A 23,252-nucleotide genomic window follows, 5' to 3' on the forward strand; every position below is an offset into this window, starting at 1 on the left:
CTTTTATAAAATAGGAATGAGAACACGCATGCTTGAAAGATGGAAATAGAAGGAGCCCATGGGAAACTTCCAGCTGACTGCAGTGTTGCACAATCAGGTGCTATTCAACTGCATGTAGAGCAGGAACACGAAAATGGCAGAGAGCTTGGAGCTGTTAAAAATAAATCCATGACGGCAGGGTCCAGGACAGGCTGTTTTCAGCCAACTTTGCATATAGGTTACATATCCTCTCAGCTACGTTTTCAAAACACACAAAAAAATCTGTTCTGCAACTGGGGCTTTAAAACATGTTTGTTAACCAATAATTATTGCACAGACTAAGTGTATCTCAGGGGCTTGGCTCTGCTGTTCTTGCTTAGCCACTGCTTCCCAGGAGTTTTGCCCCAGCAGCAACTGTATTGGAAGGCTTTAACATCTACAAGCAGACTGATATTTGCAACAACAAAATTTAAACAGTTAAAGAATCGGTTTTATTTCACTTTTATCAAGCTATTTTTGAGTGCTCAGTGCAGTTACTGTATTATCTCTGCCAAAACCAAATTTTTTCATCTCCACTAGCTTAATCAAATGGAGTTAAATTGTAATTGGTTACCATTGAGTGCAGCTGTTAAAAAACCTCTTTGGTTGACTCTGATCTCTCTTAATATAAGATGGTTAAAGTTAATTTGTAATATAACTGACATCTAAAGGGAATGATTTCTGTGATTTAATTAGACATCGTGATGCAGTGCCCAAGATTATGTTGCAGAGGCTGCTAGCCAGAAGCAAGACACAGCTGTGGGGAGCTGCAATCAGGCACTTGTGGAGAGGCCAACCTCCCAGCATGAGCAAAGTAACTATGGTACTGCATACATACATGCACACATACATACATGACCCTACCTTTAATGGAAAAGTTAGCCATTCCTAGTTCTGTTTTACAATTTGAGTTTTGTTACTAGCTTTTTAAATGTAGGTTGCATTAAAAAACAATCCAGTCAGTGGTTTCATTGTCTGTAGCGAGTAGCTCCAGCTTTAGCTGTTTTTATGTTGGGTTGCAGCTATACATGTTTATAGTCAAGTAACCCTGCTCTCTGCCAGCGTGGACCTGAGTCAACATCTCTACTGGGATAAAAACAGCATTACACACAGGCAGTACTCTGCACTTTGAAAAACCAGCTCTTCAGTCTCACAGCACAGAGGCTTGTTTTCCTGCTCTCCTGGGCTATGCTTCCCTGTTTGAATTTAGAGTACACAGAGTACTCGGGGTGGTTCAGGCTGCACAGAGGCTGTCCCACCCCCCTTTGCGGCCATCTCGATCTCTCCTGTGAAGACCAGTAAAACAAGAAGGAGACACGCACAGAGCAGTTTGTAAATGCAGGATGGCTACACAGCACTGAGGTTTGAGGAACTGCATGACCTAAATTTCATACAAAACCGCTTTCTGAAAGTATCTTAAACTGCCTGCATTGATGTTTTTGGTTCTCCGTACAGTATCCACCCCAAACTGATACGCTTTGCTAAAAAAATCTTGCAACCTGATACAGAGGTTAACTCTCAGACCTCTCTGTCTCTTTGTGGCCAGTGGAGCCTGCTGGGATGGATTGAGTTGCAGACACCCCACCTCCAGCGCGGGACCAGCCCCAGACATCACGCACTGGGACAAGTTCCCTTTCCTCATTCTCCTCACAGTAAAAGAGCAGTGTTAGGACAACAAACAGCTTCTGTGCAACAGTTATTGAAAAGTTATTATAAAGAAATCAGAGTGGCACAATATTCCTTGTTTCACACCCAAAAATCAGCCCCACAAATCCTGATTGTCAGTGGACACTGTTGTATAGAACAAGCTTTTCCTTTTTTGGGAAACACAGAGACTGGTGAGGGATGGATGAGTGGGAAGGGAGCAAGGTAGAAAAAAGGGAAAAAATCAAAAGCACTGTTATAATATTCAATCATTTTCTCTTCAGCAGGCAAACCTCCAGTGTTTCTGAGACTGATATGTGACAGTCAGCCAGAAGGGGAGGAGCAGAGGGAGATGCCACTTGAGCTGGCAGGCCAGCGGCTCTTTAAATAGAAAAGCTTTCAGGGAACTCGGGGCTCGTGCTTGCTGCACAAATCTCATTACAGCTATTTCCACCCCAAACAGCCTCTGCCTCATAGCTGTGGTAATCAAAAAGCCCCTGAAGGAACGGGAAGGTGGGAACACGGACTCAGCAGGCCGAAGCCCAAACCCTCTGCTCCCCAGGCAGCACTGCAGGGCGAGGCCTCAGGGGAGGCAGTACCTGTGAGTCAGCTCCTCTGCTTCCTCTGGGTCCAAGGCCTCTTCCTCCTCCTCTTCTTCCTCCTCCTCTTCTTCTTCTTCATCCTCTATGAAAGAGGAGGTCTCAGATGCCTGGTCACACTCTGCACCATGGTACCCCTCCATGTTCTTTCTAGCTCAGGCTCTCGTCGTTGATTTTTACCCTCGACCCTGTCCTCCCCAGGGTTGCCTGAAGCAACTGTCATCCCCAGCAGCTCTCACTTCTTCTGACTCAGGGCAGTCTTTAAATAGACAGCAGTGAAGTTGCAGCACTGAGTCGCTGCTGGTCCCACCCCAGGTCCTAGCACCAACCGGGTGCCTGGGCACATGGCACAGCCCCTGTATCGCCTATTCCAGTACTGTTACGATTATTGAATTGGAAGCTCTTGATAACACATGGTTTTCCCATACAAATCTGAGCCTGTTAATTAGAAGTCCTGCTAGAAGGCTAGAGAATTCCTCAAATCCTAGATAAGGCACTAACAGTTTCTGGCACAGTGTAAGATGAGAAGTGACAAGTGAACCCAATGCCAAACAAGTACCCCAAACTACCCCTAAAATACAATAACTGAACTGAAGCATCTTTTATTTCAAGATGTTAGCATCTTGCACACATTTTGAAACCTTGGTCAGCAATGGAAAACAGACCTTCTACTAAAGGTCTCCCAGCAAAAATATTCCTCACAAGGTGTAACAAAGGGTTTTGTTTTGAAATTGTGGCAAAACAATTCCAAAACAATTTATATATATATAAAATCACCTACATATATATATGTATAGGTGATCTTATGTTTATAAGTATCTTAAGTGTGGGAGTCAAAGGGACATGGCCAAACTCTTTCCAGCGGTCTATGGGGACAAGACAAGGGGAAACGGCCGTAAACTTGAGCATAGAAAGTTCCACACCAATGTGCGAAGGAAATTCTTCACAGTGAGGTTGATGGAGCACTGGAACAGGCTGCCCAGGGAGGTTGTGGAGTCTCCTTCTCTGGAGACGTTCAAGACCCCCCTGGACGCCAACCTGTGCAACCTGCTGTAGGGAGCCTGCTTTGCAGGGGGTTGGACTCTATGATCTCTAGAGGTCCCTTCCAACCCCCACAATTCTGGGATTCTGTGATATTGTGGAACTTTATCTGAAGTTTTCTATCAAAAGTTACAGTTCACCACACATCAAATATCACGTTAACTTGATGTTATTCTAGTTGTCTGGCACTTCCACAGAAAGTAGTGCTGTTCTTGTTTGCCTTGACAAAGAATATACCAATATGACATCCAGTGAAATTTGTTTCCTGAACATCTCAGATAATTTTCTAACACATGAAGGTACTGCTACTTTCTGTGCTCTATGCCAGGTACCCACATTACCCAATTAGCCTCTTTCACTGTAAGGTAAACCAAGTCATATTGCTTTGCACTTGTTGCAGGATGGTGCCTGCAACTACTACTGTAATTTAATTACCAGGGGAGTTTTGTGACAAACATGCTTGTCCTGGTATTTGGCAAAACTACCATCTAGATTTTATAATTTTGGTTATAAATATAGCTTATCAGAAGTAAATGAACTGAAGAAAAACACACAGAAGGATTACTTGTAAAGATACGAGTTACTATAAGCTTGTATGAAGATGATTAATGTGTCAGTTTTTAAAGAGTTGCATGGAAATTTTTTTTGAACATAACATCCCTTCTTAGTTATACTATTTTGAAAGAGTTTACATTTCGCAGACAAAGAGATTTTTAAAAAAGGACCACATTCCCCTCACCCCAAACTAGAGACCGTCTTTGAATCTAGGCATCATTCTGTTCTAAAAAAAAAATTGGTAGCATTTTACATAAAACAGGACAAATTGAAATGTTTCATTCATTATACTACTTGATAAAGACGAGGGATGATGTGGGGAACATCCACATGGAGGAAGAACATTTTAGAGGACTGACAAAGTAAAATTAAAACTAAAAGTCTGTTTCAAGGAAGCTGTTTCAAGAAGCAAGCCAAAATACTAGATAGACTAGATCATGATTAAGTGTGCAATAAGTAAACTTCCAGCTGGCAAACACTTTACTGTTTCTAGAACTTCTAAATTGTAATACTTGAAATAAATTAGAACCTAAAGTTTGCACGAGAAGAAATAATGCTTGTTATTTTGAGTTGTAAGGGCTTTCACAATCTTGTTAGGAGTGGCAACAGATGAAAGTTGTACCTGTACACAGATGCAATACAAAATACCCATAGAAAATTTTTATTTGTAACAGGTGCCTTGACCTTTACATTCATTTCCTTTTCTATTCAATTATAGGAATTATATTAAATGTCCAATACAAAATAACATAAAACAGCAAACAAAGCTGTATTCTCTATAAACTTCATTCCACTGGACACCATACAAAATATTTTAAAAAATGAAAATATGAACTTGACATCAATTAGAAGTACAGCTTTGACAGTGAATTGGTCTTCAATAACAAACACATGACAGGCACAAACTGTGCTACAGCAGGTCTAAAAAGTTTCATTACTTCGTTGTTTGGAAAAGCTACAATTTTTATGATTACTTATTTGAAATCAATTTACAGCAGCTTACCAGTAAACAAACATTTACACAAAATCAAAACAAAAGCCCAGCTTCATGTAGCTACTAAAGGGTAGGGGGCATTTTAAGCAGATATCGCTACTACTTTGAACATGTAAAATGCAGCACTAAAAATTATCTTGCCTACTACATGAACATGAATCATTTACATAAACTGATTTGTCCTTTTTCAGTTCAACTTCCTTGTAGTAGAACTGTTGATTGAAAATTCCAGTTTAGATTACAGTTCTTGATATCCAGAACATTACCAACTGTAATCTAGCTTAATTTTCATAAATTGTTGCCTTTGTTCTATACAAAAGGAAAATAAAACTGGGAAGTGCCAAGCTGAGCAAAAGTGCATACTGCATTAAACAGATTTAAAGTACGAGCTTAAACAGACAAAGTACGAGCTGCCTGTTCATCAAGGAGAGTTTATTGTGTGCAGTGCCTTAAGGATACAGACTCATACACTGTTTAGCTCTGATTTCATTTATTTCATTGTTAAATTTGTCTGAATTGATGATTACACAGATTACAGAAACAAATCAGTACATTCCCATACGTTGTTTACAACAGATTTATTCCTGTGGTCTGCTGCTTTAGTCACAACATTTTCTTCCATAAGTCAACAATACAAGAGTTTTCAGAAAACACATCTCTGAGTGAACAACTGCATTAATAAATCTCAATAATAAAATATGCAGTCTTTCTTACAAAGATTTCCTTAACAAAAGTATAACAAGAAAAGCATGTCATAAAATAACAAGGGTGTAACTGCACCTGGGTTTTGATACTGTTCTTTATTTCAGCAGGATCCAATATGGAGAAAATGAAAGAAGTTTGTTATCTTCTCTGTATGGTCGCTCTTAAAGGTAATACAAAGCTCAGGTCTTTCTTGTCTCGTAGTATCTGCCAAGACTGGGGAAAAAAAGTAGAAGGTTTAGAAGATAAATCATATTTTCCATCAATATTTAAATATCCTTTTAAGTAGTAAGCCTCACAGATCCACAAAAAGAAATTTGCTATTTTTCCCCTCTTGAGAAGAGATATTTATTTACTTAGGAAAAAAGAATCTAAAGGTACACAAAATGCAGAGGACTACTGAGAAAGGTACATCCTTTCAAGAAGAGAGTGGATTTGTGTTTGTGAAGACTGAGAGAGATGTTCACATTATTTAAATATTACATTGATACTCTAACTGCAAAATAATCATCTCAAAAGCACACATACCAAAACTCCTGATACAGGAAGACACACTCTGTCATTTACAGAATCTGTGTCTTTAAAATACATGATTAACATTTTCTTCTGTATTCTCTTGTGGATTCCAAGACACATCTGTCACATCTTTTAGATCATGAACTTGCAAATAACTGCACTGACTCTCCTATCTTAATGCACAGTTCATTTAATCCACAATGTGTAATGAAAACCACAGGAAAAGATATCACTCAATAACAGTGAACCATATTTACATTACATTATTTTCCTAAAAAAATTAAGAATAATTTTCTGTTTATGCTTATTTATATGTATCTTCTATTTTCTAGATGTACATACATAAAATACACAAAGTGTATTTTTACACTTTATACACTACATAATATAAAGACAATCATAAACATCAGAATCAGGCAGGTACAATAACTATCCTTTGTTTAGCTATCTTGAAAACCAAAGTGACCGGAAAAATAAAATGGATGTTATTTTTACCTTCAAAAATTCCTCTTTGATAGTATCAAACTTCTGTTTTTCATGTACAGCTCTAGCAGTGTTTGTCCTATCAAAGGGCTCTGCAAGATCAAAGGCAAACATTAAAAGCGTTAAGAAAACTACAGCTATTCTATCTATCTTCACGGAGTTAGCAATGAGGGAAAAAAAAAAAAGTCAGACCATTTCTTCCCAAGAGGTTTTAAAGCAGCTGGTTCCAGCTTGTTTCTCAAATGTTTATTTCTGTGTAACATTAATCCAGAAAAGTCTCAAACCCTAAGCACTCTAAGATGTAAACCACAATAATGTCAAATTGTTATTTCTCGCAAAGCACGATACAGTTGTGCTGAATTCATGCATAAGTAATTAGCTGTGACTGCTTGTTAGTCTGTGATAACAGAGTAAGATTTTGTACATGGAAATGTTTTGAGACTTGCTACACGTTAGGTTCATATCATGCCACAGTTTCAGTGAAATACACAAAGATATTAAAATACTGACTATGGCTTTTTATGTAAGCATGAACTGCTGTAAAGTCTATTCTACAAAATCTGTTCAGAAGTTAACAGCTAACAGAGTTTAAAGTTTGCAGCTATCAGACTACAAGTTGATACTGTTTTCATGTTTTCCTTTTTTTTTTTTGCTAACAATAAATACGTGGGAACATTTTTTTGATTAAAGTAGTCCTCGCTACTGATAAAAATTGCTAACATTAAGGAAAAGTAACAGGTACTAAACAATTATGTATTACAATGCACTAGAAAAAAGATTTCTTAAGTCTTTTTTGCCTTACTAGAAAACTACTTAAATAACGGGTATATTTCAGACTGCTGGAATGTATGAAAGTCCTAAAAGGCCAGCGAAGCATAAAAATGCATGCTGCATTAGGCAATTTTTTTTATTTGATGTACTGGGTTTACATGGCAAGGTTTTGGTATCAGGAAAGCTGTGGCGGTGACCTCTGTGAGCAGAACCCAGCACCATCCTATGTCAGAAAAGAGCCAGCTCCAGCTGCTCCAACAGGGACCCGCCGTTGCCAGAGCTGAGCTGCAAATGATACTGGGTGTGCTCTGGGAGAGTGTAGTTAAGAAAGGGGAAAACCCTGCACAACAGCAACTGGGAGAGAGGAGTGAGGAAATAGGAGAGAAGCAGCCCTGCAGCCCCCAAGGTCAGTGCAGGAGTGCAGGAGGTGCTCCAGATGCGGAGCAGAACTCCCTTGCATCCCAAAGAGAGGCCCACGGAGGAGCAGGCTGTCCCCTGCCGCCCACGTGCACCATGTAGAGCAGATCTCCCATGCAGCCACAGAGGAGCCCACGGTGCAGCAGTGGCTGAGGCCTGGAGGAGGCACCGCCCATGGATACCCCCGCAGGAGCAGCCCCGGGCCGCAGCCCGTGGGGAGCACCCTGCGGTGGGGCAGGAGGGCTGGGGCAGCTGCCACCCGTGGAGACAGTGCCGGAGCTGCTCCTGAGGGTGGGCCCCGTGGTACGGAGCCGTGTGGAGCAGTGCCTGCAGAGCTGCGGCCGGTGGGAAACCCACACAGGACCAGCTGGGACAGGACGGCATCCCGTGGGACGGACCCACGCGGAGCAGCGCAGAGCGGCCATGAAGAAGTGGCAGAGATAAAGAGATATGGACTGACTGCATCCCCTGTTGCTGCTCAGGAGGAGGAGGTATGAGAGAGTGGATAAAGGGAAGGTATCTGTAGTTTCCTTTAAGTTCTCACTGCTCTAGCCTATTATTAATTGGCAATAAATTACAGTAATCTTCCCTACACTCAATCTGTTTCAACCATCATGGTAATTCATGAGTGATTGACTTGTGTCCCTATCTCAACTCAAGAATTTTTTTAAATTGTATTTTCCTCTCTTGTCTCATTGAGAAAGGGGAGTAAGAAAGCAGCTGTGTCCTGCTTGGCTACCTAACTTGTGTTAAACCACAACAGTTGGTTGTGAATTGCTCTTATTGAGATAGGAATATAATGTAAAATAAAGCACTAAATAGACATCAGAAGGGATTACAATGTTGTGTAGACTGGGACTTCAAATTTGGATTATATTCTGTGGCACTGGAGTTTTATTACTGCAACCTATTTAAATTGGCAGTCAAATTATTTCAAGCAGTAAATGTTGCATTTTGGAAGTTTCTGTAAGCTTTTTCTTCAGATTACCTATATAAAGTTTTTAGTGTATGTTTACAGGGCAGATTTTTCTTTAGAATGCATCAAACAATTTTGACTGAAACAGAAAGCTGTCAATTACATTTACTAAGGTACATAGTCCTCTAGTACCAGTGATGTCATTTGGCAGACTGACCTACTGCTACAAAGAATTCCACATCCCTTAGCATGTGAAACAGTATAGCACTTCCTTTGTCTGTCTTTTACACGATGTTAACTGTTCCTTTAATGCTAGGATCTTCTATGTATTTATTTTGAGCCAAGAGAGATTTTGTGAATTAACAAGTCCACAGCTGTACAATCTTCCTTAACTCACTGGGGGAAAAGATACTCCTCCTAGTCAGAAAAACCTGACTCACATCTTCCCTTTATTCTTGCATATTTACTAGCTGTCAACAGACAAATTCATTCCCTGGAACACAGTGAAAATCCTTCTGCAATCAGCGACTATTTACATCACTTTACATTTTCTAACCATCAGGACAGTAAGACATTGTAAGTTACTTTGTTCACAAAGAGATGAAAATGTTATAAGAAAAAGTGTAACGCAACTTGAACACCAATACTAGAGGGAAAGGCTAAAAAGGCATCATCTTTTCACGTAACAATATAAATAATCATAGAACTCCAAAACTGCTACCAAACAAACCCTGAGGAATTATTTATATTATTATTTTTAACATCTGGTACAACAACAAATAAGGTACAGCTTAGAAGGCTTCTGATCCTGTTTCCCTAAGTGACTGCTAATTGATTGTCTCATAAAATTACCAAGTTTCTAGCATTTCCAAACTTGTCTTTTTTCAAAAAGTGAACACATGATATTGTTTGATATAGACAAGATTTAACCTCAAAACAGAATAATCACCAGTAATTCAGAGATTCTGACAAGGAATATGCACCAATAAAAGCAGTGTTCCCTCTATCCCTATAATGATAATTGCCTGCCAAATTTTAAACTGTTTGCAAAGAACATCTCTGCTGTTTTGTTTCTCAAAAAGCAGAAAACGTGAGAATCAGTCTCAAGACAGATAAAAATTAAAACACAATTTTTTCTTTGAGCAAGTCTAAATATATTGCTACAGGGAGAATTATGACAAGTTGCATACACAGAGTTCTATGATCTATCAACAAATATATTTGAAATATTAAAAAAAAAACACAACACCAGTTACAAAAATTTTAGTCCTGACAGACTTGTAAACCATAATACTTTGACACATTTAGCTAGCTTTCATGTGTTTCCTGTCAAATTACAAATAAGTTTATCCAAATACTTGCTGTTAAACTAGTTCAGCTCAACGACTGTTGAAAATATGATACCTACTTTGAGTAGAAATAAGAAATGCATTTTTGACCCTCCAATTTATAAATAAAAACTCAGAATTAGATGATTAATTGCACTTTTAATGGAAGCACACTGAACAGAGGGAAAATGATATACCAACTACAGATAATTTTGCTGCTTTAATAGGTCAAATGCAAAATTTAGTCTTTAAAAAGTTATATGCAATCAACAATATTTAATACAAGTTCTATTACAATTATACAAACTATTTTGTATGCTAATATTCTATTTTCCAACTTCGCAGAAAGAACATCCTATTATTGCACCACATTGAAACGCCATGAAAAAGTTGAAAGCCTGAAGCGTATAGGCAGCCACCTTGTAACACAGAGCATCAGCATCATGTGACAGCAGTAGGCACAGCTGCTGAGCATTCCCACCTCCCACACTCAGAACACAGCCTTGGCAGTGTCTGCACTACACTATCGCAGATCACTTCAGCTGCGCAGATACTCTTTTAATTCTCACATTTCTTAACTCTGAGATGGTGAAGTCGAATGCGAAGCCTTCTTCATAGGTTTCAGTGTATTTTTCCCTATGATTGGTTGGGTTTTTTTTCTTTTTTCCTTTTTTTTTTTTTCCCCCAGGATCAAATAAAGGATAGGAATTTTGTCACGTGGCTTCACACAGCCATCCATATCATTTACAGCCAAGTCACTGAGCTCCAGCCACAGAACTGATTTCACCAGAAGCTAATTTTCACTCCAGAGAGTAGCACAATTGCATGAAATTATGTGCACACACATGCGATGCACATCCACCCTGCCAGGGATCTTGAGGAATCTAAACCACAGGCATTCTGCCCTACTGCCCATCTCCCCCCCCAAGATTTTTGCAGTCTCTCAACAATTCTTGCCATACCGTTTGGCTCCTATCCAAGCCCAGTTTTCTTTTATCCAAAATCTTCAACCCTTGAAGTCCTAATCGCAATAGTCTCCCATTTATTTAAAGACAGGACCCAGGCCATCTCCCACATTTCAAACCTTCACTTCTTACCTCAGTGCCCTAAACCAGATAATTTTAATTCAACTTCTTCTCCACCCCAGTTCCTTTTCACAGTCTCCTCTACAGCAAATTCATCTTCACCTGCTGCACTGTCTCTCTTCTCTTTTTTCTTTCATCTTCACAGCACTAACTCTTTCTAGTTTACATGATAACTCCCAGTCCCTTCCCTGCTTTTCTTTTCATACTCTGCTCCAGCATCACAATCCTTCTCTATTATTTTCACTTTCCCTGGTCCAAGCTTCACCTTCTCCACGTAGACTACTGATGGCAGTTGAAAGGCAACGAGAGCACAAGAAGTAGGTCCTTGTATTCTGCTAATACCCAGTTCAGCTTGAACTACAGGTACCAAGACAAGTGACTCCAAAAAATAGCCTGGGTTTTACTCTCTGGTTCTGGAGGGTATCATACAGTGTCTGTGGAAACTGTACATTCAGAAGCTCATCAAAAATAGCTGCAAGTGGATCAACATCTGCACAATTTACTTACTGCTAAGACTTGAAATGCCAGAGCATTACTAGAACAAAGAATATTCTCACAGAGGAATCTGAATATGGTCCACTGTGTTTTTGCAGAAGATCAATCTTGGCAAAACTGAAGACTATTTTTACAGAGCAGCAAAGTATAGTACTGTCCATAAAGGCCATTCCTTGTCAAAGCCTTAATCACTGTGCCAAAAGTAACAGGGCAATGAGTCCTCTTGAAGAAAAGGTCAGGAGAACTATTTTTAAGCACTACAGAACTTAAAGCTTCCTTCTCAAATGTTTTCAGTAAGACTCTTTCCAAAACTATTTACACTGATTAAACTTCATTTACTACATGCATATATTTCACATGTGTGTTATTAAAATATGAGCACCATAAAATCTAAGTGACTGATTTAGTGTCTTAGTAGTTAAAAATGATAATGTAGCTTTAAATTTTACCTTCTACACATATATATTTGTTTCTCCACTCAACATCATCAGGTCTTGGAATAGCTTTGGCCTCACGAACTGAAATCATCTGATGGCTCCAACTAGGGAAAAGGAAAAGAAATTGCAGACCTTTTAACATTATTCATTCAGAATTAAGAGCAAGTTTGCAGTAACAAATTGTCATACTGTTCTGTCACAAGCCTGTGTATTATAGTACTTTATAATAATGAGAAGGTTAATGTAAAGTACTATACAAAAGTAAGGAATGCTGGAGAGGAAACAAGAAATAATTCCACAAGCACTTTAGTATATTTATGAAAACATCTGCAAACCGAACATCATAAATGTCCATGACAGATTTTTTTTTTCCAAAAAACGTCAACTTGAAAATGGTGTCCTACATTTATTTCTAAATTCAAAATAAATTACAGTCCCATAAATGTTTCAGCTATTTCTTTGGGGAAAACAAGGCACACAAGGAGTTTAAGAGCAGAGGAAGACATAATGTATTTAATTAACATACATTCAGTGATCAAGAGGGCAAAAGAAAGCATGCTTACAGATGAGCTATCCCAGTGCAAGAAGCTTCTTAGAAAGTACTAATATTTTGTATATGTGGTAATTTAGATATTTTGTAACTGTACAACATTTAGAACAACTCAAAGCTGCCTTTGAATGTAAGCTACTGCGTTCTGCACAGTTTTACAACAATGAAACCAGAGGAAATGATCACACTGAAACAGGAACAGCAATGTAGTTCAGAGGGCAATCTTTATGAGGCTTGGAACAATTATATGCCAAACATAATGGCAGCCAGAGCAACCACTTACAGTTTTATGATCTTAACCAGTTCTTCCCAGCCATTTTTCAGTTGTTCTTAACTAAGCCAGACAACTGCCATATCACAGCAAAAAGCCTGAAATTCCAGCAAGAGATCACAATACACGCCGACTAGATGGGAATTAGAAATAGCTGGGTAGCATGCTGCTAGCTGAACTGGTGTTATGTACAGCAGACTGGATCTCCTGCCCGTATGGATCTTTTGACATAACGCAAAGATACAGGCAATGTAAATCATCAGTTAAGTTTGGAAGAATTCTATGCCCCATAGGTCATAGACCAGCTGTCGTAACTCCACTAAGTCAGGAGTGGTAAGACAGTTCACACTAGCTAAAAGTCTGTGCCTGCAGATTCTACAAATTAGCTCAAGTACAACTCACGATTAAAGCCACTTTCGAAAGTCAGCCCATACTTCCACAGAGCATGTATAATGCTCTTCAACAACAACAAAACAAACAAAAGCCACACAAAAGAAAAAAACAAGAAACTGGAATATCACAGAAAAACTACAGCTCCAGAAAATTGGTCATGACTGGAAGAAGCAGACAGTTCAACTATTTCGCTGAAGTATTGCTTCACCTCAAACAAACACTTTTGCTCTTGACCTTCTTTATTCCTAGGTTATACTTGGCTTGATCCTTCATCAAGAAATACAAACATTTATAATATACTGGTTTAGTAAGAAGCAACAATAAAAGATGTTTCTATCTGTTTAAAAAGCTTTGTATATAAACTTGAAAACAATTAGTTTATCTCATTAAATCTTCATTAACCCTGCGTTGGTACCAAAACCAGCATGAATTAAAAGTGAATTACCAACAGCAAATGCTTTGCTTATTGTTTTTAACCACTTTGACTTGCACACAACTTCATGATTGCCAATGCAAAGTGAATAGTCTACTTCTTTGTATTTTAATCCATAGGTTAACAACAACCATTCCAAAAGCTATCTCAGACAACAGTTATTTCTGGTGTCACTGCCCACATCATGTATAGGTACCTCTTGTAGAATGCAAGAATTTGATAGAAAACCAGGTGTAAACCTGTGTATAAGTTAAAAGCTTGTGTTTTCCAAAGTGTTACTATCATCTATTTCTGTAAGGAGCTTTGGCTTATGAAGTGTGTACAAACTGCAAACATATTTAACCTGTAGTGCTATCGAAGAATATGATAACATTATTAGCTAATTCTGCCCTGAAGGGAGCTGTCAGCAATTGTGTTTAATATTTTATCAAGACAACGTAGCTCATTTTTGGTCATGTCCACCAAATATAACATAAACAAGGAATAATCTTAACTTGAAACAAGAAATGTAAAAGCAGCACAGTCCCAGATGACAATCTTTACACTCCCTAACAGTATTTTCAGTGCAGCAAGGCCTTACTTCAAGGTCTTACTATGTAAAGTGGCAGCCAAGAGGAAACCTGCTGCCTTCACTCACTGTGGTACAAGTGAAATCAGACACTCTTTTAAAGAGGGCCTGGTAAACATGGACTAGTTTCCAAATACTTTCTTTCAAGAACACCTCCATACATTTTTATACCTTGTCACATTTCCTCCATGATCCATAGAGCTTTAACAGTGAAAGTTAAAATGGAGTTATAAGCACACTTATAGCCAGCTGTATGACGTAAAACATCATGCAGACTTGAACTCTACAGCGAGATAATTTCCAGCTGCGCTCATAAACAGTTTAAGCTTCACCCTTACAACCATATCTATGCAGGAACTTCAACATCACAATTCTGGGAGAAAAGGGGGAGAAAATTTACTTCTTATACACACAACAAAAAGCCCAGATTAAGACAGTGGAATGAGCAATGTACAAATACATGGCAACCTGCAGTATCTTTGGACAACACAAGGTGATAAAATGACTTCTGGCCAGACTCCTTGGATCTATCCTGCTATCAAATATTATCCACTGCATCAAGCAGAATAAAACACACATTTTAACTGAAATATCTATTGGCCTTGGCAAGATTGAGGAGGAAATTTAAAATAATGTATCTCCACCTTGCCTTCATCTTCCTGACCAATACACGCAACAGCTGATCATCTAAGCAATCCAGGCAAGTAATTTCAATTACTTATTCTGTTCAAAATGATGATCTTCATATACGATATGATCATTACTGCTGACCATTACATACTGTTCTTTCAGCAAAATGGATCCTGGGTATTAAACTTTGTAGTGTTGTGTCCTACACCACAGATAGGAATCTATAAGAATCACTTTTATGGAAACTGAAGTTGAGTTTTCTTTAGTAACCTTTTAAATCAAACACACTGCAATTCAATAGTGACAGTTAACTGGCCCAGTACAGGTCAGTTAGATGTGACCTAACTTCACAGCCATATCATCTGAAATAAAATCGTAAAAAAAAATGACTAGTACAGGGAAAGAATGAAAAATATACTGATTGCAGCAACGAAAAACAATAGCTCAATGAAAGATACAACTAACAGCCCTGTGTTGTGTCTATTTAACTCATCCTCATTCCCCACCTATCACATTGTTTCTATCAGCAATCTCAAAGCAAAGTTATCATACACATAAACACAGTGTGGCTCTATGTTTATTCTCACTGGCTTGCTAGAACACACACACAAATAAATGTTTAAACATTTTTTGTCTGCCTTTTCCTCAACATGGGCATTAATTTAGGTATTTCTTCTACAGCCAATTCACAGTTTTACAAAATCACGTAGAATTCTGATAACTTCAAGGCAAACACTCTCCTCATTTTCAAACAGGATTTAAAGTTATCAGGGATATACACATGACCAAGTCAACAGTAATACTGAATTAAGTTTTATTTCCGTAATAGGAAGACTTAAAAGCAACATAAGTTACTGCAGTAGGTGTGACATTTCCCAATCCGACTTCTCAGCTATAGACAATTTTCAAACAGGATTTGTAACGGATAATTGTAACATTTTTAGACAAAATATAATCAGTCCATTGTTTAAATTCTTTACACTCAATGCTGGAAAACCTAGCCAGATATTCATGTTTTGGTTTTTGTTTGTTTTTTTAATTTCTTATCTGACAGAATAAAATGCCTAGGTTAGCAAAAGACATCAAATACTCTATCAGCATTCCTATTTTCCTTTAGTCTTTTTTGTTTGTTTCTGATGTCAGTTATTACTGCTGCATTACTGTCATTCTTTACTCTTCAAGTATCATAAAATGATGATATATTTAATTGAAGTAATGACAATTTAAAATATTCTGAAAAACTAACATGAGCTTACTACTTACTCAAATTCTGTGGCATAATATTTGAAGAAACCTATGAGCAGTTCACCGAGACTTGATTCATTTTTCGAGAGGTAAGGAGGAATGGTACATGGCGCCTGATGAACAAGATGCAGCTGCATAGTAGGATCGAAAGATTCCTGTCAAAATAAAATCAGAGAGTATGTATATACAAACACACACACATATCTTTTACAAAACAAAAGCTGCCCTTTGTTTGTTCATTAGAAGTGCAAGAAGAACTTACAAGCAAAAGGTTTTATTATTCTTGTCCTCTGTTAGATATTAATTACTCCAATGAGCTCAGGCAGAATCATCTCGTACAGGAGCCTCTGACACCATCCCTTGCCTTCAGTTCATTGAAGAATTTTAACACGGGAGAATCTCTGAAGTAGACTTGTGTTTACAAGCTATTAGAAAAACCTGAGCAAAGGCTGATAACCTACACAAAGCTGAGTGCAGCTGAACAAACATAGTGTAGGTGAAGATAATTCAATTACAATCAAGTTACCATAACTGCAATATAGAAACACTCAATCCAAAAGGAAGACTTATTTTTCTCACAGCATAAACTTGCATTTCAAACCTACTACCTCTAATATGAACCTGCATTCTGCCATATAATTATTTCAAAGACTGCAGTAGTATCTTCTCTACCCAAGCTATCTGAAAGAATAAAAAGAGACTTACATAAAAAACTTGAAAACAAAATGTGGCATTTAAGCGAAGTACGTTTTTCTTTCAGAAGCAGTAATGACCTAAGCTATTACAGGATCTCCAGAGATCATCTGTGAAAATCTAACACAGAAGCAAGTTCTGTAAAAGCTTCAGAACAGACCGACGCATTTTGTGGGCTACTCTCATCTACCACATCTGGCTGGACAGTCAGGAATACCCAGAATCTAACTCCTTGTCTGATATACTTCAGCACTCCTGCAAAAAGTCAGCTTGGTGCCAGTTGGACTACATGCCACACAGCAACAGAACGCACAGGTGGGCATATCTGGTGGCACTCCAGGACTTCACATCTCTGATAGTGATATATTGAGCCACAGAATTTGCCTTTTGTTTCTCGTTCAAGACAAGCACGTGTCTTTTACGTGGCACTTATGATCTAAAGCAAGTAGTTTCCTTCAAAGCACAAAAGTATTTTCAGGTTGCAGGAAGAGCTGCAACTGTGATTTCTGAAGAAAAAAGACTAAGTAGGGTGGCTTGTTTCAGGAGCAGCTAAGCGGTATTTATGTGCAGTATTAGAACAGAGACACAGTTTTGATCACCTGCAACTACAAGAAAAAACTTAGGTTTTTTTTTTGTTGTTTTTTGAAACTACAGTTTGCTTATGCTCTGTAATTACTACTACAACATACAAGACCAAAATCATTTTGGTGTATTACTCATTTTCATTTTCTTTTCAGTATCAGTTTTACAGAAGTTGTAACGTCGCAGCACATTTTAAATCTTTAACTATTCGTAATGGAGAGAGTAAATGAAAAATGTATTTGCAAATATCCATAATTTTTTTTTTAACATCTTGATCCACAGTTTTGATTTGGTTCTATGGCAATCATGTATAAAATATTCTTTTAATATTATTATATATATTATATAATATAATTATATATATTATATAAATCCTATGATATTTAGTCGATTCTCCAAAGGCAAGATAACAAATAAAAAATTATGCTGAGACAAGATAAAAATGCTATTCTTACATCCGTGTTCTGAAAACACAGGAATCTGCAAATGATTTAACTCTTTCACAGATGAAAACTTGCATTAGTATACACTCATCAGCATTTTCAGAGTTATGGTATTGCATGTACTTTTGCTTTACTCACTTAAATCATTAGTATTTGTAATGTACTCTGAAGACATTTATACAGTTCAAACGCTACAATTTGAATTATTATTACAAACAAGTATGTGTTACTGATTCTCGGAGTGGTTTTCTTTAAATTACATGCTACACAGACTTAAAATACTACAGCATACAAAATTTGGGCAAATATAATTAGCAAATTTAGTAATAAAAAAAACAGGAAATATTGCTAAATGTACAAGAACTAGAAAACAGCTTCAGATGCTTTTCAGCACTGTTTTCAGCAATGAAGAGATTAGAAGATACATGGTATGGTAAAAATCAGAGAAAAAACAAATACCATCAAAATTTATCAGAGGTATACCTAAGCAGGGTTACAAAACAGGAGTAAATAAAAATTCAGTTTACTATTAGCTCAAAGCCTTCTTCTGCATCTTGATTATCCTAATTGTCCAAGATGGCTGACACCACAGTATTTTATCCCTGATATACAGCATCATGAAATATTCCCTTTTCAGCATTATAGGGAGTGCAGGCAAAAGAAAGAGTAGCTTTCTGACACTATCACCACAAAATTACAAGCGACAGTTAAAAAAAAACATACCTCTACAGAGACATCAAGACATAGAAACAATGAATAAAGAAAGGTTTTAAAAAGAGCAACTGAAATGAAAAGTTAGGAGGAAGGCATGAGGAATTTCTCTATATAAATGATGACAATGGACTATTCAGCAGTAGTTCTTCTGTCCTCAAACAGAGATCAGCTATTATTTTTAGGTAAGGAATTAGATAAAAGCTCACTAATTACAGTCGTAATTCTGCAGAGGATCAAAAGCATACAGATTCACAGAGTCCTCTGGAAATCAACAAAGTATGATCTGGATATAGCCACAAAGGCTATGCCAAAAGGGCATTTTCTTATTACAATTTTGTGTGGTTTAAAATGTTTCATAGTAAACATACATTACTCAGTCTCTGAAATAAAAAATATCAGGGAACTCATCAGCTGTTGGAAGGTACAGAAAACTGAAATACCATAATTGGATAGAAACAACACTAACTAAACTTATTAAGAAAAGGCAATCAAAGCTACAGAGGATATAGGGATATTTTCAGCTCAGCATAGAGAGGATTAGGTCAGTAGCTGTCATTAGCACACATTTCCAACAAAGTGAAACCTTCTCTTAAAAGTTATTTTCACTAAAGAAAAGATCAAAAGATGCAAATAACCCTTTTTACACTCAAGTTTATTCTATCAATGACCAGGCTTACAAACTGTTTAATTTAACCCATTACAGACACTTAAGAATTCATATATTTTAGATAAGTAGTTTCATATACATATATGATGTAGTAAATACGTAAGAAACACTTACAGGGTAATTTTTTTGGAGGGATGGAAGGATGGGTTCAGGTAAGGCTATAAAAAAAAAGTTCAAAGTTGCTGTGATTCATGTAATTCATAAGAAAGAAACGATATCACTGATTACCTCAAAGGACTGGACTCGAACTCTATCTTAGAAACATCTACTATGAACTTTATTTCCATGCATTACGTAAAGTTATTACACAAATATTTATATTACTGTATTTTGTATATAATAGTATAAGGAGTTAATTCAGCTAAGGGAAGACACTGTTATTAAGACATTGCTATTTGCAGAAGACATGAAAAATTCTACAGCAGCTAGGTACTACTTGACTTTGAAAATTTATGTTAATTCATTGTTATAAGAAATTCATCTAGATTTCCAAAAGGCAAATCATAGCTTCACTCATCTTTTTTTTCACTAGATTTGATTCTGGCAAAGCATAGGAAATCTCTCTATACTGAGTAAGTACATACTCTTTAGCTGCTAAATATTATATACCAAGTCTTGAAGATAACTTGAAGATAAAACACCCAATACTTAGTAGCTGTTCCTAGCAATATCCATATAACATAAATAAATACAGTCTAATGCTCTTAGCTGGTTTACTAAGTGGCAAACAAGACATTAAGATCATACAGACAATAACAATACTAACACGACCTAAACAATTATAACTTTTATAAGTCATGAATGGGGAAAACATAAACTGCACAATAAAAATAAGAGAGAAAAAATTATCTCCCAGGTCTGATGGTGCTAAAGGTGGACAGAAAAAAAATCCCAAAGTATCCTTCTGAAGAATTAGAGCATCGACAGCACTGTTAGCACAGTTCTTGTACTAAAGCTTTAACATTAGCTCATAGCATGTCTGTTTACACAGTTATCTACATCATGCACTAGCAAAAATGGTAATTAAGTTCAGCATACAAGACCTTGCCTTGGGACCTAATTTAACCTTCAAACAAAGTCTCACAAGGGAAGAGATGTTAAAGAATCCCTCTTCCACAGGGACTAAGAATTAGAACAGCAGAATTCTCAAAGCATGCTTGGGATACCTTCAAAGAATATAATATACGAACTAGCAGTTGCTTGAATAATCATTTTGTTTGTGGGTGTTTACAAATATTAAAGAGTATTTTATATCTATAACGTTTTGAATATTTTCCTATCCTCTACCATAATGAAAGAAATGGCAACAAGAAATTACTTACCACTAGCATTTGCCACAAGTTTCTGTTTTCCTAGTTTATAATGACAGTTGGACCTGCTACCTGGAGGAAGGCTCATGCATAAGACCATAAGACACTGATGTATTTAAGAAATAAACTCAAGCCAAAGTTCTAAGTTTCCTGCACAAATATGAGAACATGGACATGCATTCAGAAGGAAAGCAGTTTGCCTGATGAAGACAGGGACACTATCTCCTATTGAAGGAAGTTTTTATATTAATTTTTTTTTTCTTCCCTAGTACCATCAACAAAAGCCCCATAAGAAAATTGTGTGATTGGGACATAAGCTGCTTTCAATATTATCACATGCATGTAGAAGTGAAAAAAAAGAAACCTGAAATTTGCAGGAATAAAACATTAGGTGCTAGATGCATGACCAGACTGCCTTTTTTAGGCAGTAAAGATGACAAAACACAGCTAAAAGGCTCCCCTGTGGTCTGCGGACTTCTGTTACTCCTTAGGAAGCTGACTGATCAAACAGATTTCCATGAAAAGAATTACTGAAACTTTCTTCTCTCCCAGACAGCTGTGGCAGCTGCCACAAATAACTACAGCAAGTGCTCTCATGCATGGAAAGTTCCTAACATTACTTCAGGCCTACACTTTTACACTTGCTAGTAACTCCTACTCTTTCTTTTGTACTTTGATGCACAGCCCAGTAATGGGATGATCATGACTGTATACAGCATCCTATAGAAGAAATTCCCCACTCCCCATCAGTGTCTGGAGTTACTGCAACACACTGAAAACAGATTTGGAGAATAAATTGCCAACTGAAAAGGGCAGTTTCCACTAAAAGCATAATATCAATCACTAAATGCTTATCAAATCACTGTTAAGATGTTCACTAATTTCTAGACTGTATAAAGATATTTTTCACCTTTCCTACTTCTGCTTCCACCTTTACATAGCAATCTTTGTACTCAAATGTAGCTCCCAACATTTTCAATCTTGCACCTAAAAATTACTTCTGCCTTTTAAAGCCGATTGTCATTTCACTTCCTCCAAATCAATCATATATATGCATATATACATTTGCATTGTATTAAGGATCTATGTAGAAGTACTCAGTTGCCTAAAGTACAGGCTCAGTGCTGTGACAACAGACTTGATGTTTTCTTTTCTTTACACATAAATAAATCTATGGAATTCCACCACAGCACAAGACAGACATGCTTACATTCTACTGTCCTTGGGATTTGTATGTTAATAGTATGCATGTGGTGTAGGCATCAAAGCTAACAGCCAACTGGATCCCAAACACACAAACATCCTCATAGGTCCTCTACTACAGATATCGTTCAGCTGAAAGAAAACTACTAGCTTGAGTCAACTATCATAAAAAAGCCTCCCCCCATAGAACAGAGTGGGTGTAGTGTGATCTTGAAACTAATAAATAGTTGGCTATTCATTCTACAGCAGGTATCTTCATTCCAGGCCAAGTAAGCTGTCAGATGAACTAAACATTGCATCTTTCTAATGGCTTAAAAATAAAAAAGAAAAAAAAAGAAAAAGTTCAACACAGCAAAGTGCAAGGTTTTGCACTTGAGTTGAGGTAAACCCAGACATATATGCAGACTGGGAGAAGAACTTGAGAGTAGCCCTGATGAGAAGGACTTAGGAGTCCTGGTTGATGAAAAACTTAACATGAGCCAGCAGCGTGCGGCTGCAGCCCAGAAGGCCAATGGTATCCTGGGTTCCATTGGATGAGGGGTGGCCAGCAGGGACAGGGAGGTGATCATCCCCCTCTACTCTGCTCTCATAAGGCCCTAGTTGGAGGATTGTATCCAAGTCTGGGGCCCCCAAAACAGGAAGGATGTGGAGCTGTTGGAGAGGGTCCAGAGGATGGCCATGAAGATGATCCAAGGGCTAGAGCACCTCTAAGATAGGCTGAAGGAACTGGGCTTGTTCAGCCCAGAAAAGAGAAGGTTGCAGGGCAACCTCATTTTGGCCTTCCAATATTTAAAAGGACTTTATAAACAAGAGGGAAATAACTTTTTGTTATAGTGATAGGACAAGGGGGAATGGTTTTAAACTGAAGAAGGGGAGATTTACATTAGATGTTGGGGAAGTTTTTTTTACTGAGAGAGCAGTGAGGTGTTGGAACAGGTTGTCCAAGGAGAATATGGATGCCCCATTTCTGAAGGTATTTAAGGCCAGGTTGGATGGGGCCGTGGGCAATCTGATCTAGTACTTGATCTAGCAGCTGGCAGCCCTGCCTATGGCAAGGGGATTGGAACTTGATGATCCTTGAGGTCCTTTCCAACTCAAGCCATTCTATGATTCATATGATTCAAAAAAGGAAAAAAAACAAAATAACAAAAAACTACACAAACTAACAAAAAAAAGTTGAAATGAGTGGAAAGAACTATTAGTATGTAAAAAAATGAAACAAAGATGCAGAATTAAGCAGCAAAACACAAAGTTTATGTGTGAACTGACAGGAATTAAGAAAATAGTTCTACAGGTTTGTTACTGCAGATGATGTGCTCTTCAGTGGTTTCTCGCCCTCCTTTCTGAAATTACTTATCTCACAATAAGCAGTGAAGAACCTCATATTGAGTTAAACGACTTCTTAAGTGATTCCTTAAGTCTTAAGCAAGAATTGCAAACTGCAGAATTACAAAAGTGGATTTCCTCTAGATAGAAAGTGATGGGGGAAAGCTTATTCCAATCTATTCTCAGGAGCATTTTTAGACCGTATGGCTGAATTGAATTCTCA

General features: G+C 37.6%; 2 protein-coding genes across 8 annotated transcripts in view; both read right to left on the reverse strand.

The window, feature by feature from the left end:
- Window positions 1–2,614, reverse strand: part of CMYA5 (cardiomyopathy associated 5) — a 50,320-nt gene extending 47,706 nt beyond the window's left edge. The window contains exon 1 of one of the 2 annotated variants that reach the window (XR_002433544.1): window positions 2,262–2,614. Coding sequence is in view for 1 of the 2 variants with exons in the window: in XM_021381293.1 (XP_021236968.1) it covers window positions 2,262–2,404 (143 nt within the window). In the remaining variant the exon portion in view is untranslated. The remainder of the gene's footprint in view (window positions 1–2,261) is intronic. The other variant, XM_021381293.1, reaches the window with a different exon arrangement.
- The window catches only part of PAPD4 (poly(A) RNA polymerase D4, non-canonical), a 43,294-nt gene continuing 24,532 nt past the window's right edge, over window positions 4,491–23,252 (reverse strand). For all 6 annotated transcript variants that reach the window (XM_021380505.1, XM_021380504.1, XM_021380503.1 and 3 more), the window contains 5 exons: window positions 19,305–19,348; window positions 16,110–16,246; window positions 12,014–12,105; window positions 6,565–6,644; window positions 4,491–5,769 (listed from right to left, as the gene is read on the reverse strand). In XM_021380505.1, coding sequence (XP_021236180.1) covers window positions 5,695–5,769; window positions 6,565–6,644; window positions 12,014–12,105; window positions 16,110–16,246; window positions 19,305–19,348 — 428 coding nt within the window. In that variant the 3' untranslated portion in view covers window positions 4,491–5,694. The remainder of the gene's footprint in view (window positions 5,770–6,564; window positions 6,645–12,013; window positions 12,106–16,109; window positions 16,247–19,304; window positions 19,349–23,252) is intronic.

The sequence above is a fragment of the Numida meleagris genome, chromosome Z (genome assembly GCF_002078875.1).
Source record: "Numida meleagris isolate 19003 breed g44 Domestic line chromosome Z, NumMel1.0, whole genome shotgun sequence".
Taxonomy (NCBI): Eukaryota; Metazoa; Chordata; class Aves; order Galliformes; family Numididae; genus Numida; species Numida meleagris.